Here is a 17122-nt window from a genome sequence, read left to right on the forward strand (position 1 = left end):
CTCCCAAATGTCCTAACTTGTGATTTTAGTGGGGTAATGTTGAAAGATCTCCATCCACAAGAACTTTTGTGTCAATCATCCCCCCCAACCAAGAATACCGATCGACACCCATGTCGGGGAGTAACACGGTCCGGATCAAATAGCCATGTACGCCCGAATATCTAGAATAGAGTCAAGTCTGCCCAGAAAGCCCCGAACCCATACAAATTTTATACAGAGCGAGTGGGCCGAAAAGGCCAGAATACGGCCAAATGACAGCCTAATAATATCCGAACAAGTCTATTTAGGCCCAATTCGGATCATTCCGGTGGCTTTTGGGGGAGATTTTGTGGAGTACCTGGCGCATTCTGCCCTATTCGTTCCGATTTGGGCAGACATTAGGGTCGTCATTCGGCTGTAACCTGAGCACTCGGGCAACATTCGGCTCGATTCTGGTCACCTTTGGCTATATTTTTTATACTATTCGGGTTTGAATTAGGATTTAATCGGAAATGGCCAAAAATGATTCGGGTAAATTCTTGGCGATTCTTTTCTGATTCGGGACCTGTTCGTCTCTGATTCGGGAGCTCCCCAAACATCACAAACGAATAGGTTCAAAATCCATTGAAGTAATCTGAACAGGCCATATTCGGACAGAATCGTTCCGAATTTATTCGGGAAAATTCGGTTTTAGTGTAACCATGGCTTTACCAAATTGGACAGTAGTTCTACATATGGCAAGTGAAGGTACACGCGTAGTATACTATTTCAATAAAAATTAACAAATATTAGGCATATAAATCAATGATATAAAGCAATTCGAACCATACATAATATGTCTCTTTTTACAAATCAAACCATGACATTATTACAATTCATACTGATAACAAAATGACCAGGGAATTCATGTAGAACAGGGTCGTGACATACATGCTTCACACAAAATCAATATTTGGTTGGGGGGGGGGGCACGTCCCCCAAAGAAAGATCACTGCTCATGCACAACGAGTATTCTTAACAAACAAAAAATATAAATTGTAATTAATAGAAAACGATATCTAACATAATATAGATTAATACCATGAATCATTCTTCCGGTGTCCATTTTGCATCTTATCTTTGGCGAAAAGATGTTCTTTTATACGGCTTATGCTTCATATTCACATTTTGTTGTTTTCGGTGACTTCTTTTATATAGGTATTAACGTTATCCATAATCCATACACAGAGTGAATCGTGATCTGTAGGTACATAAAATCTTAAGCAGCATAACAGGCCGTGTGCAAAAGAGATATTAGTTTCAAGAATTATGGGCGTGACTTATCAAATGCCAATTTCAAAAATTATTATATTTGAGTGTACTTAAGTTTGAGAGCCATTTGCGGATTTTCTAGGCTGAAGGACTATTGATTTTAAATCTTCTCCGACTTCGAGAGTTCTATATCCTCATCCGATAGCTTTGTGGCAGGTATGTGTCTGCTTCCATTCCGTCCGTATATTAAAGTTCGAACATTGATAATTTTTTCGTCTTTTATTCTTGTTCTTATGAATAATGAGTAACAGATTGGTAAATTGTTCGTGTTGTATTTCTGTTTTTTTATTAGGGTTAAGCAACCGTCACACCTTCCTCTTCGTCTTTTCTCCTCCTCCTCCTCCTTCTTCTTCTTCTTCTTCCTCCTCCTCAACTTCTTCTTCGTCTTCTTCTTCATTTTCTTCTTTTCTCCCTCCCTTTTCTGCTTCTTTTCTTCTTCTTTTTTCTTCTTCTTCTTCCTCCTCTTAATAGAGACGAGTTTCATCATTACAATTAGCATGAAAGATTGTTAATTATAGAACTGAAAATAAGATAATGTAAAGGTTTAAGAATCTCATGTGTCAGTTTATGACCACGTGTCTAAAACCACCTTGAAAAAACCACTCCCTACATTTTAGGCAGCATTTTATGAATCAATTCGATATGATTCTTATCATTTTGTAATTTATATTCCTGTTAACAGAATGGCGTTCCGGATTCGTTCGTACTCTCTCATATTGGTTTCTTTAGGTAAGATGATAATGGGAATGAAATAATTATTGATATCATTTGCCATGAAATTAACAAGCAAATCAAAATCGCAAAGAGGTGCAAATATTTTCGCTGGATCGTTGCACATATCTTGTTTACAGATAATGGGCCATAATACACTCTTAAAATAGTTGGGCAAAAAATGCACAACTTTTAACCAACCCTCAGCAACGTACTGTCCACACAACTATTGGTTGAAATCTATCCAAAATGGGTAATGAAAACTAATACTTGGGTGATAAATTTACTCAATTGGATAATAATTGCACAGAATAGAAATACTTTTTTACCATCATACATCACCCAACACAATGGACAGTTTGTTGCCCAACATTTTAGTGAGCACTGAATACTGAGTATGCACTGATTGTACCGTCTCACAACTATATATTGGTCTTATCATTGTCTAATCAAGGTATATATTAATTTAAACATGCATGTTTTCAAACTATTTATAATTTTAATTACTTTTCCTACAGCCAAATCTAGTATTTCTTGCGTTGGCTTTCGCTGATGAATATAATTCAATATTATATACTTTTTTATTTTATATTAGTGATGAGGTAAAATAGCATCTTGTGACCAACATAATTTTTCTAGCTATGATGTGAATGATGTTGAAAACAAAAAGAAAATTTGCTTTGCAGTGACGTCAATGATGGACATTATGTTATTATTCGCAGATAGAGTGCACAAGGTCACATATCAGTGCAACTATATCGAGAGCATGACACGGGTGACTGACAATAAATACATGATATGAAATAATTAAATTTCCTTCATTATTACATATAAAAAACTACTCCTGCAAAAAGTATGAACTAAAGAGAATATATCTGATACGGGCAATTCAACGTAACGGTCATAACATCTCAGACAGTATAAAAAAAATCACACTTAACCATTTAGTGTTATGAATATTCATTGTCCATTTACATACACAAATAATCGTACAAATTGCAGAGAAAATTTACTTGTTAAATGGCCCTGTGGGCGTAGGGGACATGACATTAAATTTCTTTTAAATGTCATATCCGTTACCCCAATTTTGCAACTGTGGTATAACATTTTGTGAAATCAATTTTGTACACCGAATAGCTAAATGTCAAATGTGTGTGCGAAAAACTCAGAAAGAACTATTCGAATAATACAAAATCGTATTGTTGTCATTGGACGATGCATTATAAGTAGGCTGGCCTAACATTGATAAGATGGGGAAAAAAATGGTTCTAATGGTTATAAAGAGGTATTATTATCATTTTGACATGTCTCTTTCGGTTCTATATTGTTTCGCTCTAGCGGGCCAGTCATTCATGCGATTTACTCCGATGAGTTCATGTCGAAAAGCTTCAGTATGTCCGTTTTTGAGGCTATATTACGATTTTGCGCTACCAAACGCTTATTCATTAACATATTTTAATAATTCTTTCACAGGTATGTTGGCTTTCTGCACTCTGCCTGCAAAGGGTAATAGACAGTTCATCTTTGCTCCGATGCCAAACGAACAAGATGAAAGTCCAAATATTGGTGTTGTTATCCAGGCTTTGGAAGAAAACAACACTAATATCAATGTACTTTTCCCTATAAAGTTATTTGAAGACCAAATAACATTGCCACCTGGATCTGGTCCGTACAACTATCCTCTACCAAACTCTCTGATCAAACAAACAGCAACCGATGTCCTTGACTCTACAGTTGTTTTAACATCTGATCAAAATATAAAAGTTATTTCATATAACATCGCAAAATCTACATCGGATATGTTTTCTGTTGTACCCATGAAGAATTTGGGTAAGGAATACTTTTTAGCACTGTTTTCAATAATGACAAGCGAGAAAAATTTTCGGGGTACAGTCACGATATCTGCTTTAGACAAGAAAGCAATGATTGAAATATTCCTGAATTCTACTGTACAGTTTCAGAATGCCATTTATTACAACGGTGACATTTTGAGATACATTCTCCGACCATTCGAATCTCTACAGCTTCGTCCGAAATATACAAACATAACGGGCTCTCGTGTCGTCTCGAACACATCCGTTACAGTAACAGTTGGTACTGATTGTGCTGATGTTCCCGAAGGTATCCAGTATTGTGACCATCTAGCAGAACAATTAGCACCATTTGAAGCATGGGGAGAACTCCATGTTTTAAGCCCATTCCCAATGAAACGTTCTGGATATCTATTTCAGATAGTAGCTGGTCGGAACAACACGACTGTCTCCTACAAAGGAACCAAACGTTATATGAATATGGGTGATTATATAACAGTTGATATTCCATCCCAAAATATGACTTTGATTTCTGCAGACAAACCCATTTCTGTCATTCAGTATGTCAAAGGGAGAAGATCTGACGACGTGAGTGACCCATCGATGATTCGAGTCATTCCAGTCGAACAATATGTAAAAAGCACAGTCTTTCCTGTAGAAGAAGCCAACAGATTGTCAACGATGACAAAGATTGATACAGTCTATCTTGAAATCACCTCTGAGTGTAAATACTTGAATAACATCTCGGTTTTCAAAAACTATCAACCCTTGTCAGTAAGTTTTAAATCATTTAAATTTGTATAATGTTGGTACGTAATGGATAACAAATGCCACATGCAGGTCTACATTCCTAATATCATAAACCTGCAAGTCACTGAAGTGCCTTTTGGGACGATATTAAAGACACAAATTCCCAGCTGTACGGTTGGCATCGGACCTCGTTGATGACCATGATATATGTGTTGGCCATTGCCATTGTATTAAAATAACCAACTTCGAAAATTCTCGAGCCCCCGGCAGTATCCACCCCCGAAAAGTTTAGGGCTTCAATGTTCTTTAGGGGTTTATGTTCATAACCATGGTGACGATCTTTTTTTTTTTTTTTTTTTTTTTTTTTTTGGGGGGGGGTAATTTTGCCATCTTTGAGGTCCCCCTCCCCGAAAAAGCTATAAGGCTAGATATTTCCCCATAAGTCATTCCTCCCCAGCCTTATCCCCTCACCTCCAAACCCCACTCCACCACCTATTAGACCTTTTTTTTGCGTCTGCATGCAGAAGTTTTGGTCCATCACGGTTTCAGCACAAACTAAATCTGTTCAAAAGGGGGTTGAAGTTCGAGACTAAACACATTAGATAATGCATTGCTGTTTGCTCCGATTCCATTGACTTTTGCATAACGCTCGTCAACAAATTCAGGCCACTAAAGATTTATAAACTTTGACGCACCACTTATTTGCGTCTGGTGGTTAATGTCTGGCATTATCCCTGACGCTATGCGCGACTATATCCCACTAATAGACCAGATCGTAGTTACTTCATGGACAATTTTGGTCAAATGACCTTTCATTTCTTTCATTATGATAGGCAGATTTCAAAGCAAGATATTACTTAATCTGCCTTACATAGCAGGATGAAGAAATTGAATAGACCAGGTGACTAGAATAGCACACCAATGAACACTTTATGAAGGTATTTGTTGCATTCCTACTTTGAATGCATATCATAGCATGTTGCACAATGTACTTGGCAAACTGTGAAATACCAGTCGTTCGTGGACGCATTGTTGTTTTTTGTGGATATAAATGAAAACCACAATTCAAAAGAATATATGAATAATCAAGACATCAAAGTTGGTGCTTATCTCATTAGATTTTAAACCACCATATCACTTTAGTACAAATGACCTTCCTCTGATCATGCGTAGAATCTTTTGATCATGCGCAGAAAGGAACTGGCTATCGGACTATTTTGTTTATCACTAATTTACGATTGGATCACGCACAAGTTATAATGGATCCATCCCAAAATATCATCTTTTAACAGATAATTGGTGTGGTAGCATGTATTGACTAATATCTGTTTCAAATACTTGATTCATCCTATAAAATCTGACAATTCTTCTCACCACATATTTTCATTTTTGGGGGGAATTTTTTTGATTTAAACAAATGCCTCTCTTGGCAAGTATTTAATACTAACGAAAAAACATTTGTTGATGAATATTTTCATCAGATAGGCAGTAAAATGAGATTTAATTCTGAATGTAATACTCAGTTTTCACGGATTATTGAATCAATCTATGATATTTGTTATTGGATGGCCTAGAACGGGATGACAGAAAAAAAATCCATATATATATTACAGCATCGAAGAGGAGTTCAATGTTGAACAAAATGAGTCGAAACTTTGATATACCATAAAAATAAATATATTATTATTATTATTATTCATTTTTCATTATGATATTGATATTATTGATTTTAATATCACTATTATTGTGAAAATCAATAGAATAATCATTATTATTATTATTGTAATTATTATTATCGTTATTATTGTTATCATTATTATTACTATCCTCATTGATGTTGTTGTTGTTATTATCATCATATAATAATCATTTGCAGATAGAGTGGATAGAGGAATATTCTCTAAAGATACTAAACGGAACTGAAATTTGCTCAAGATGGTGTGTTGTTACCGATGGTAGATATTCCGTAGAAAGTGAACGTGTCATCACTGACGACGGACAGACGATCTACCCAAGGTTTCGTGCTGTCGTATACGCTTCAGGTATTGATGAATCGTACTTATACCGAGCAGGATCAAGCGATAGATCATTGAATTATATTTCGGAATCGGATAATGCTACGAACACAGGTCACCTCCAAGGTATGGCAATAATGCGACCTTTTTATAGACTTTCTTTAATGAATTATTTTATTCTCAATTTGAGGAATATGAATGTGAAATTTTCCACATTCTATCCAAAGATGTATACATTCATACACTCATTGTTTAAATGGACGGATAATGTAAAAATCGGGATGAGGAATAGTATATCAGAAGGATACTGGAGAAGACGTAGATTTGACGAAGACCGTAAGGTCTATTATCTGACTATTTTCCCTCCTTCTGCTCCATCTTTCCGGTTTGGGTAGACAATCCGTATGACTAAAAAAAGATTCCACATCCAGAAGGGGGAGGGGTGAGAAATAAGGAGGATATAGAAGAATAAAGGAGGAAATTGGTAAAATATGATTTTTTTTCTGAATATTATGTCAAAATATATCACAAAATTAGATTCTACGTTTCAAAATAGTTAATATTCTCGCTCGTAGATTTTTTTTTTCAGTAGCGATTTTTGCCAAAAGAAAATGGGCCGAACGTCGACTTATCGCCCTGCTTAGAACGTCATCGTGGTCAAAGAACGATGAATTTACTTTACTTTACTTTTACTTACTTTTATCCAACGATGCTTGTAGGACTATGCCTGTTCATCGATCCAAGGGAAAAACAGTTTGCTCCACACTATCAGTTTCAATGAGTGAATTTACAACGGTGACAACTTGCACACAAGGATTGTGAAGTGCATGAATTTATTGCTGACACTTATTATTAGGTGATCATTTCAACATTGTCTGGCTTGCTGGAATTGATTCTATAACAAATTTACTGTCAGCCAATTAGGTTGAAGCATCTCAGCAGATTAGTACCTGGTACTGCAAAAGTGTGATTATGACAAGTTATATAAAACTGGTCCCAGGGCCCCGTTGCATAAAAGTACCATTGTGGTAAGTTTGCAATCTAATGGTAACTTCAATGGAATCCTTGATTTTGATGGCAAAGTTACCATAATGGTCACTTTTATGCAACGGGGCCCTGATAGCATAGGACGCAATTGTCCTCTTGTTTTTATTAATTATTCTGGTCCCAATGTGTTTGCTCCCTCTGCAGTTTTGATCAACCCTCATTTCGTCACGGTCAAGGCCACTGAACTCGTCGTATCCTGGGTGATAACAGAGGATGGGGATGGTCTCTTTGATAGATGTACTGCACTTATTACACATGTTACAGGAGACAGCATAGCCCGGTCTGTCCTTATCAACACCGAGCCACCAGTAAGCCTTTCAGGACTTCTTCCAGGAACCTCGTACTCCATCAGGATCAACTGCTCCAACAACTTCGGAATCCATGACTGGATTGACTTTTCACCCGCGACCACTCTCAACGCTGGTAGGTCTATACACTGGGCTTATTATAAACACTCGCGTTCGCGTCGCGTTCGAAATCACTCGGGTTTTGGATTTAAAAATTAGGCTGGGCGGGAATTAGTCTTCCAATTCCTTTCAGTTTTTGAGAGTCGAGTCCTTTGGAACTTGCAAAGTTAAGGGTGTTATGCTAAATTAATGATCAATTGAGACTGGTTTTGGTTTCTTTTGCAAATTTAATGAGTTACTGAAATGGAATTTAATGCATGAGTGAGAAGGAATGGCAGTTTTAGTGTTTGCGTATGAACTTCCCTTGACCATCATCTTCAATAACTGTCTTACGGACGGTCACTTCCCGAGCAGCTGGAAAACTGCATCGGTGTGTCCTGTTCCGAAGACATCACCAGCCAGAAACTACAACCGGCGCGCCGCGGCGTCGGCCAATTTCGATCACACCGATCATAGCACGTGTCTCTGAAGGTTTCCTGGCGGATTGTGAGATGGCTGATATATATATTTAAAAAAAAAAAATTGATCCGAATCAATTTGGCAACATGAAATGCAGCTCTGTGTCTCATTACCTAGTCAGTCTGCTTGGTGATCTTCAGAAAGGCCTGGATTAGCCAAGTCACCATGCCACGATTTGTAAGATTGACCCCATGGAGGCATTTGATCTTATCGACCATACAAAGGCTCTACAAAAACTTATTCTAATGAGTGTCAGCCCGGCCATTATCCCAGTAGCTTTCTTACGCGACGTATGCAGACAACTCTACATTGCGGTGTGTCATCTTCACAGAAAGAGCTATCATGTGGGGTTCCTCAAGGAACCAAACTCGGCCCGGTGATGTTCCTCATAATGATCATTGATGCCACGGAGACAACTACAAAGAGATGGAAATATGTTGATGACCAAACGATTGCTAAGGTTATCCATAAATCCGAGTCAAGTCATCTGCAATCTCATGTGGATGCTCTTTCTGCCTGGAGTGAGCTGAATTCAACAAGTGATCACTAAGTTCTGGGGGCTGTTACGTGTCTCCGCCTACTTGGTGTTGTTATCCAATCAAACATAAAGTGGGATCAGTAAGTGGAACAGCTCATCAAACGTGCTTCGAAAGTCTGTATATCTTGTGCAAGCTGAAAAGGAATGGAATTCCAGCAAGTGATCGTGTGCTCATATACACAATGTGTATCATACCATTGATTGAATAATGTGCACTAGTTTGGTGCAGTAGTTTGACAACTCATCAATCATACATTATAGTGCGGATACAGCGTAGGGCTCTCAGGATGATATCGTACCCTGACCAACATCACTATGACGAACTCCTGAGTAGTTTTAACATTCCTTCCCTTGCCAAGAGAAGAAAAACCTGCTGATGACCAACTTTGCCAAGTCAATCCTTGTCTCATCGCGACATCGTCATTTGCTACCTGCTGAACGGCAGCATGTCTCGCGAGGTAGACTGAGGAAATACCTCACTTGTCAAACTGGTCAATGCTCAGTTGTAGACTTTAAGCCATGTGAAGATTTTTAATTTATATGTATGTGTTTGTTCTCATTAGTTGTTAAGGTGCTAAATGTATATATATTTTTTGTTTAAATCTTGATTTTCTTAAGAATTATTAAGAATTATTTTACCGGCCTCAATCTCATATCTCAAAGTAACGTCTATTCTATTCTGAACGGATTTAATATTTCAAAGGTTGTGTTTTTTATTTAAATGTTCTATAACTATGACTAATTCTCTTGCATTAACTTGTTTCCAAATCTCTATTTCATAACTTCATAATGCAAATCAATCTGAATTATACTTCTGACATAATTTTAAGTTTAACTCTGTTTTTTTTTTTATACACAATTATCGAAATCCCAGGCGGTATTATCTAATAAGGTCTCACTTATGCATGTCACAATCAACCAACTATTTTCCCATTTAAATGTGAATAATTGTAAGTGTATATACAATCTTCGAATGTACATAATATTCAATGTAAACATTGTACAATTAGTCTCCGGACTACAGTATTGTATCATGTTTTTATATTTAATTAACCGAAATCATGTTCGTGTATCTGTATTTAAATTTAAAAAAAAGTTGCAAAATCTGTTGTATATACATTTACTTTCACATATTTACGTTTCTAATTCGTGCATTTTTACACCACTATAAAATTGATTAATTTTTTAATGCCACATATATTTGTCCCCATTGCTGGATTCTATACATACCTACTCATTTACCTATATTATTCAAACTGAAATGATGACGATTTCTTGTTGCAGTTCCTGATAGACCTTCTGTGTTACACGAGACTGTTGGTGGAATTGACACCCACAGCTTTCAAGTCAATGTGCCGTCACATACAACATCGACTGGACAGATCAGGTAGGTTTCATCCAGGTTTTCCTTCTCGTGATTTTCCAAATGGTTTGCAATGGTCATGTGATATTATTTTTTAATCAGGCATAGGCATTTTAATGACTAGGAGATTCACAATCAATCAAGCCCAGTTGAATGTGGCATCCTAAAATCGACGTTAAATTGGAATAACATGAGGGAATTCCAGAACTCAGTTACATTAAACCAGTTTGTTGTGAAAAAAACGTTACCGAACGTGAAACGATTTAATCACATCGTCTTTTACCTACAAGTAGATGTGGACATCATATTTGTTAGACTTTTTCCTCATTTGTTCTTCTTTTATGGCAAATTTATTCACAGCTGCTATGAATTTATCGCTGTTCAACTGCACAATTCTTCGGGAAACATTGACTCCGATGGCGATGCTTACAATGATGTCAGTGATTACAACACCGCCAGTAACCAGATAGGAATTCCCTTCAGAGTGACGGTGCTCAAATCGTAAGTACAGGAATATTTGTAATTGTTCTCTTAAACGTCATTGATTTGTTAGATATTTCGCTCATAAATTGAGACACATGTATGCCCTTGTTAACAGAGAACCTGAATATTTGCGCTTCGAGAAATGAGGGGAAGGATTATGGGACTCAAGATTTGAAAAAAAGAAATCATTTCAACATTTGAAGATGGTCCAATTGGCGAATAAAAAAACATCGTTTTTTCTCATTTCTCTTTAGATATTTGTGTGGGTATGAGTGTGTGCAGAGAGATAAAACTTGAATACATAATTACATATTTCTTATTCACTTCTCATATGCTGGTTTATTATTCACTTGGAATATAGCTTTTCAGCTACAGGAGCTATATAACAATTTACAGGAAAATTTAGCAATTTTATACTCACCCCAAGGAATGAGCCCAAACCTCCAAATATAAAGCAGGGAGAGACCAATTCTAGCAGTGCTTGGTTTGAATTGGTTGAGCCCACTGATATGAATAATGGTGAAATGTAACTGGCGATAAACTACCGCTAGAGTTCGAGTGACTCATGCGTCGGGACTCTTTGCTAACCGCGAAAGTTAAGTTCAGATATTAAATATACACGGTGAAAAGAATAAAAGATGCGTGAATCCAATAAATGTTAATCCAACAATAAGTAAAATCCAATTATTAGTATAGATAAATCTAGTCGTAGAAATCTCAAGATTTTCAACATCAAATATGACTGGGCATTCACGTTCAAGATTACAATCAGTAGGCCTATGTATTTTTTCTTTCTTATTTAACGCAATAGCGTTGTCGTTTCGGATCATTGACTGAGATTACATGACATAGCTACAATATTGAGCATTTCTTTACGGCACACGTTTTTTAAAAATTAATTTCCCCAGACGGTGTTTCAAGATTTTAAAAGAAGAAATGAAAGAAAAAATAATTGGGATGCACTATTATATATTTCAAAAATAAGAAGGTGGACAACACATCATACCTTTATACTTAATCATGTTTGATGGCTTCACATCTTTTCTTCGCTTTTCAATTCAATCATGTCGGTATTCAATCGGTAGGTCAATTTTCAATATTATTCATTTTAAATATGTTCAGCCTCCCGATCGATAACGTCATCACGATCGGATCGGTGATTGAGAGACAATCAGAATGCAACATGGCGGATGGACATAGTAAAGATGATGAAAGAACAAAACGAGATGCACGTATTGTGAATGGTACTACTCTCAAAGCAACCAATGGTCCTCTTATTCCAGGCGGATATTATACCTGCTTTCTTCGAGTTTACTCACCAACCGGCGAAGGTGGGGTTAGTATTCTCATTCTTTTCTCCTCGAAGTCATCTCTGCAGAAGTTTTATGTATTTCTTTTAATGTGTTGAAGGAAGTATAATATTTGCCATATGCTTCTGAAATTATATGTGTTTGAGGTCAGGTTTTGGTAGGGGGATCATATCCCACGATCTTTATCGTTTCCAATTAATGTTTTCTCTTTCTTTTCTCCTCGAAGTAATATCTGCAGAATATTTTGTGTATTTCTTTTAATGTTTTGAAAGAAGTAGTATTTGCCATTTGGCTCTGATGTTTACGTATGTAAGTTCATTATTGTGTAAGAGGTAATCTTTTTTCACGAACATCATCGTTTTTTTGCTATGATTATGATGATTGTATGCGTGTCTTATGTGTGGGTGCGTGCCTTTGTTCGTTTGTGTGTGATAAAGAATGTGTGCGCGTGGAAGGGTGTTTTGGTTACTTTTTGACGTTTTCGCCTATATTCTCCCAAGAACCTGAAAATCTTGATTACATGAATATATTTTTTTTTCTCTTTTATATTACAGAAATTCTACTACGCCAATGGACCTGCAATGAAACCAATTCAGCTCAGACATCTCCAATGTGAGTAAATTGGTTTTTAACAATTACTAAATTGGTTTATTTTACCTTTTACATCTTGATAACAAAATAATGTCGTAATCTTTTTTTTCATCATTAGCCATTTTAGAAGATGCCCAGAGTGGAATGAATTATAGCGCAATAGTCACACCACTCTCTTGCATCCTTCTCCTTATCCTGATAATCATTGGAATCGTCATCTACAGACGTAAAAGGTAATATATCAACGTGTATATTGCGTCCATATGTGCCCATTTAAGCACAGAAAGGTTGGGGGAAAAGAAAAGGAAGCGACTTTCTGACACAATACTTATTAAATTTTAAGGTAGATTCAAATAGGCGTGTGCAAGTATGTGAGTGTAGAAGGTTGCCTTTTCTCCTGTTGAAACTGCGACGGATTTCGGTCAAATCCCCGTCCGCGATGTGGCACAAGTGCGGAAAAATTGAAGTTGCCAAAACTCTTTAGTAATGGTTACTCAATAATGGAGGATGTATAAGTCATCTCCACCATCTTTATCACCTGTGTCCTTAAGGATCTAGTAGGATCAGTAAATTGCCAATTCGTCTACTGCCAACTCGTCCACTCACCACATGATCTACTTTCATTTAGTCTAATGCCATTCAGTCCATCAACATTTCGTCTAACAATCATTTGGTCCAATCATCACTTCGTCTAATTTCCATTTCGTCTATGACCATTTCGTTTCATAACCAGTTGGTCTAATATCCATGTCATTTTCATTCATTTTGCACAACTAACACTTAGTCCAATTAGACCAAATTGTATATGGACCAAATGGCTATTGGACCGACTGGTTAATAAACGAAATGTTGAGTGGACAAGTTTGCAATTAGACCAATAGTGGACGAACTGATGGTAGACCAAATGATAGTAGACGAGTTGGCAATTAGGCGAATTGGCATTAGACGAATTGGAAATAAACCTGAGGACCATGATAATTCTTTACATAACTGAGCGAAAACGCGCTATTTCCTTTGTGCAGATAAAAAACGGAATTCGATTATGTTATTCTCCCTTGTTCAGATTGGACCTTTCCCTAACTCTTGATCAGTCCTTAATTCCCAAACTTTGTATTTGGATTAGAATAATTTATAACAGTGTGATTTCATTCATAAACTGTATTTTGTTTCAAAATATATAAATTTTCATTCAGTTACAGATCTAATGAAGCCAATGTGGCCCCTAAGTCATCAGCCTATGAATCCCAGACAAAGCCGAATGAGCAAAAAGCAGAGGATTATACCCGATACAACCAATTTTCTGGACAACAACCATCAGAAGATATTTATGAAAACACCGAGGCTCTACATGAGGATGATGAATATCAGAACGTTACATTTGAATCGAATTATGCTGTGAAATCAGCATACCTACAGAATATGGAGTAAGAATATTGAACAATCACAATCGTAGACATTGATATCCTGGTCTGCTATACATAGAAATAACAGAAAGGTTGGATACATTGATAATACATTTCCTCTTTTGTTACTATTTTTCGTTCTTTTTTCCTTTCTTTCTTTCTTTCTTTCTTTCTTTCTTTCTTTCTTTCTTTCTTTCTTTCTTTCTTTCTTTCTTTCTTTCTTTCTTTCTTTCCTTCCTTCTTTCTTTCTTCTTTCTTTTGTTATTTTTTCGATTTTTTTCCTTCCTTTCTTTCCTTCATGCTGTGTATTTGTTTTTCTTTTTAACTTTCTCTTTATTTAAAAGTGTTTCAACCCACTATAACCCCTTCAAAACCCCAATCTTTCATTATTTTACAAAGAACTTCGTGTTGAACCTACATTCATATAATAATGTAAAATTTTCAATTTCAAGATAAAACGGTCACAAAGCCGTTTAAATGATCAGATGCTTGAACAAAATTAATGTTATATATAAAATGACATCCCATGAAATTAGTTGCTGAGAATCTACTTAAAATGTTAAATCATGCAAATTAAATCAAAATTAAATTTCCATGTATATGCAAGTAAGACACGAAATAGGTACATAATTGCAAAACCAAAAGCCTTATGTTTTGCTCGTGTTTCCTTTTTATAGAGCTTTAATACTGTATATATATATTTATATATATACATACACACACACACACACACACCCATACAGACACACACACACACACACACACACCCACCCTCACACACACACACACATATATATATATATATATATATATATATGACGATATTACGTTCCGCGTGTTCGACATAGAAGATATTAATGAGGCAAAGTTTTAATGCATTGTACTTTGTTCCAACAGTTTATTTTGAATTCCAAATTTTCGACGTTAAACATACGTCTTCCTCAGGGATACAATAAAGCTCACCTGAGGAATACGTATGTTTAACGTCGAAAATTTGGAATTCAAAATAAACTGTTGGAACAAAGTACAATGCATTACCACTTTGCCTCATTATATATATATATATATATATATATAAAAGAAGAGGGCCCTTTGCATAACGTGTATTACAGCGCGTCATGTTCTATGTACACTTGTAAATAATTCAGCATCAACGCAAGACGTAGCTTCCATGTATCTCTTTATTACAAGCTTTCGGCCAATGGGGCCTTCATCAGGCCTATAATGCATTGAAACAAACAGAACAAACCATACAAATAAGGTCGAAATAACAAAGTGAATGTGTAACAAAGGGTACAGAACAGAAGGGTTACACTAAGATAACAAAAATAACAGAAATTAACAACAGAGGGGGTTGAGTACAGAACAGAAGGATTATAGTAAGATAACAAAAAATAACAACAGAGGGGGTAATGACTTGAACGAGATGGTGGAATACAATAGAAACGATTGGGAAACTTAAGTGTGTGAAAGGACAAGGTATTTGTAAATACCTTGTAAATACCTTGTCCTTTCACACACTTAAGTTTCCCAATCGTTTCTATTGTATTCCACCATCTCGTTCAAGTCATTACCCCCTCTGTTGTTATTTTTTGTTATCTTACTATAATCCTTCTGTTCTGTACTCAACCCCCTCTGTTGTTAATTTCTGTTATTTTTGTTATCTTAGTGTAACCCTTCTGTTCTGTACCCTTTGTTACACATTCACTTTGTTATTTCGACCTTATTTGTATGGTTTGTTCTGTTTGTTTCAATGCATTATAGGCCTGATGAAGGCCCCATTGGCCGAAAGCTTGTAATAAAGAGATACATGGAAGCTACGTCTTGCGTTGATGCTGAATTATTTACAAGTATATATATATATATATATATATATATATATATATAGTGTTAAAATGTGAAAAATGGGACCTTATTTAAAGTGTTCATATATGCAAATTGTACACAGGATACACAAAATTCATTGTATCTCAACACGGAGAAATGGTAAAAGCCCAATTTTTGCATGTAGGCAATTTATAGTTACAGAATCAATGGCAAATCCAATTTTGACTCAATTTGTATTGAAATCGAAATTGTATGCAATTAAAATGCAAGTCAACTGTTTACAAACGCAAATTCAGGACAATGTATTCTCAATTTTCGATAGGATTAAAAAAAAATACTGACTGGGACTCAACTTTTAAGTTTTAATTTGTGCAAATTTTATCAAAATTACATGCACATGCATTTGGAAATCATGGAATTACATGGGAATTGTGTGTTCATGTTTCAACAGGGCTTATTATTTAGCCATCTATACCATCTTTATCATCTCCATTCTTACATTCTCCTTCACATGGATCTAGTAGGATCCATGGTGTTCCGTACATAACTGAGCGAAAGCTATTTCTTATGTAGAATCGATAAAACGGAGTTATCTCTTGTTTAAAATGGAACTTTCTTTAACTCTTGATCAGTTCAAACCCCCCCCAAAAAAAAAATCGCATTTGCATTATTGTTATTTGTAGCTTTATGATTTAATTCATATACTCATTTTCAAGGTAGAAAAAAATCAACGTGATACACATAATATGTTTTGGTTTCACAAAATCCAATATTGTGTAAGAAAATTATTGTCTTTTCATGGTAAATTTTTGTTTCGATCTTCTTAGGCTTCTATTTTGGGGTCTTTTTCATTCGGTTTCAGACCTGATGAAGCCAATGTGGCCCCTACGTCATCAGCCAACGAACCCCAGGCAAAGCAGAGTGAGCAAACAGCAGGGGATTATACCCGATACAACCAACCTTCTGGACAACAAGCAGGAGAAGATATTTACGAAAACCCTGAGGTTCTAAATGAGGACGATGAATATCAAATGGTTACATTTGAATCGAATTATGCTGTGAAATCAGCATACCTACAGAATATGGATTAAAAAATATTGGACAACCATAATCATAG

General features: G+C 36.0%; 1 protein-coding gene across 1 annotated transcript; it reads left to right on the top strand.

Annotated features, from left to right (window-relative positions):
• The first annotated feature begins 1971 nt into the window (after nucleotides 1-1971).
• Nucleotides 1972-17096, top strand: LOC129271502 (uncharacterized). Its single transcript, XM_064107029.1, has 11 exons — nucleotides 1972-2019; nucleotides 3475-4586; nucleotides 6439-6703; nucleotides 7769-8047; nucleotides 10313-10415; nucleotides 10752-10892; nucleotides 11997-12210; nucleotides 12739-12796; nucleotides 12894-13008; nucleotides 13975-14199; nucleotides 16868-17096. Exons 1-11 carry the CDS (start codon nucleotides 1974-1976, stop codon nucleotides 17094-17096), a joined length of 2787 nt encoding a protein of 928 aa, XP_063963099.1. The 5' UTR covers nucleotides 1972-1973.
• The last annotated feature ends 26 nt before the right edge of the window (nucleotides 17097-17122 follow it).

The sequence above is a fragment of the Lytechinus pictus genome, chromosome 11 (genome assembly GCF_037042905.1).
Source record: "Lytechinus pictus isolate F3 Inbred chromosome 11, Lp3.0, whole genome shotgun sequence".
Lineage (NCBI taxonomy): Eukaryota > Metazoa > Echinodermata > Echinoidea > Temnopleuroida > Toxopneustidae > Lytechinus > Lytechinus pictus.

Bases quoted from the DNA above. Each gene is read 5' to 3' on its own strand.
- LOC129271502 (XM_064107029.1), top strand. From the start codon at position 1,974: ATGGCGTTCCGGATTCGTTCGTACTCTCTCATATTGGTTTCTTTAG. The intron at 8,048-10,312 runs GTAGGTCTATAC...TTCTTGTTGCAG, and splicing joins CGCGACCACTCTCAACGCTG to TTCCTGATAGACCTTCTGTG. The intron at 10,893-11,996 runs GTAAGTACAGGA...AAATATGTTCAG, and splicing joins AGAGTGACGGTGCTCAAATC to CCTCCCGATCGATAACGTCA.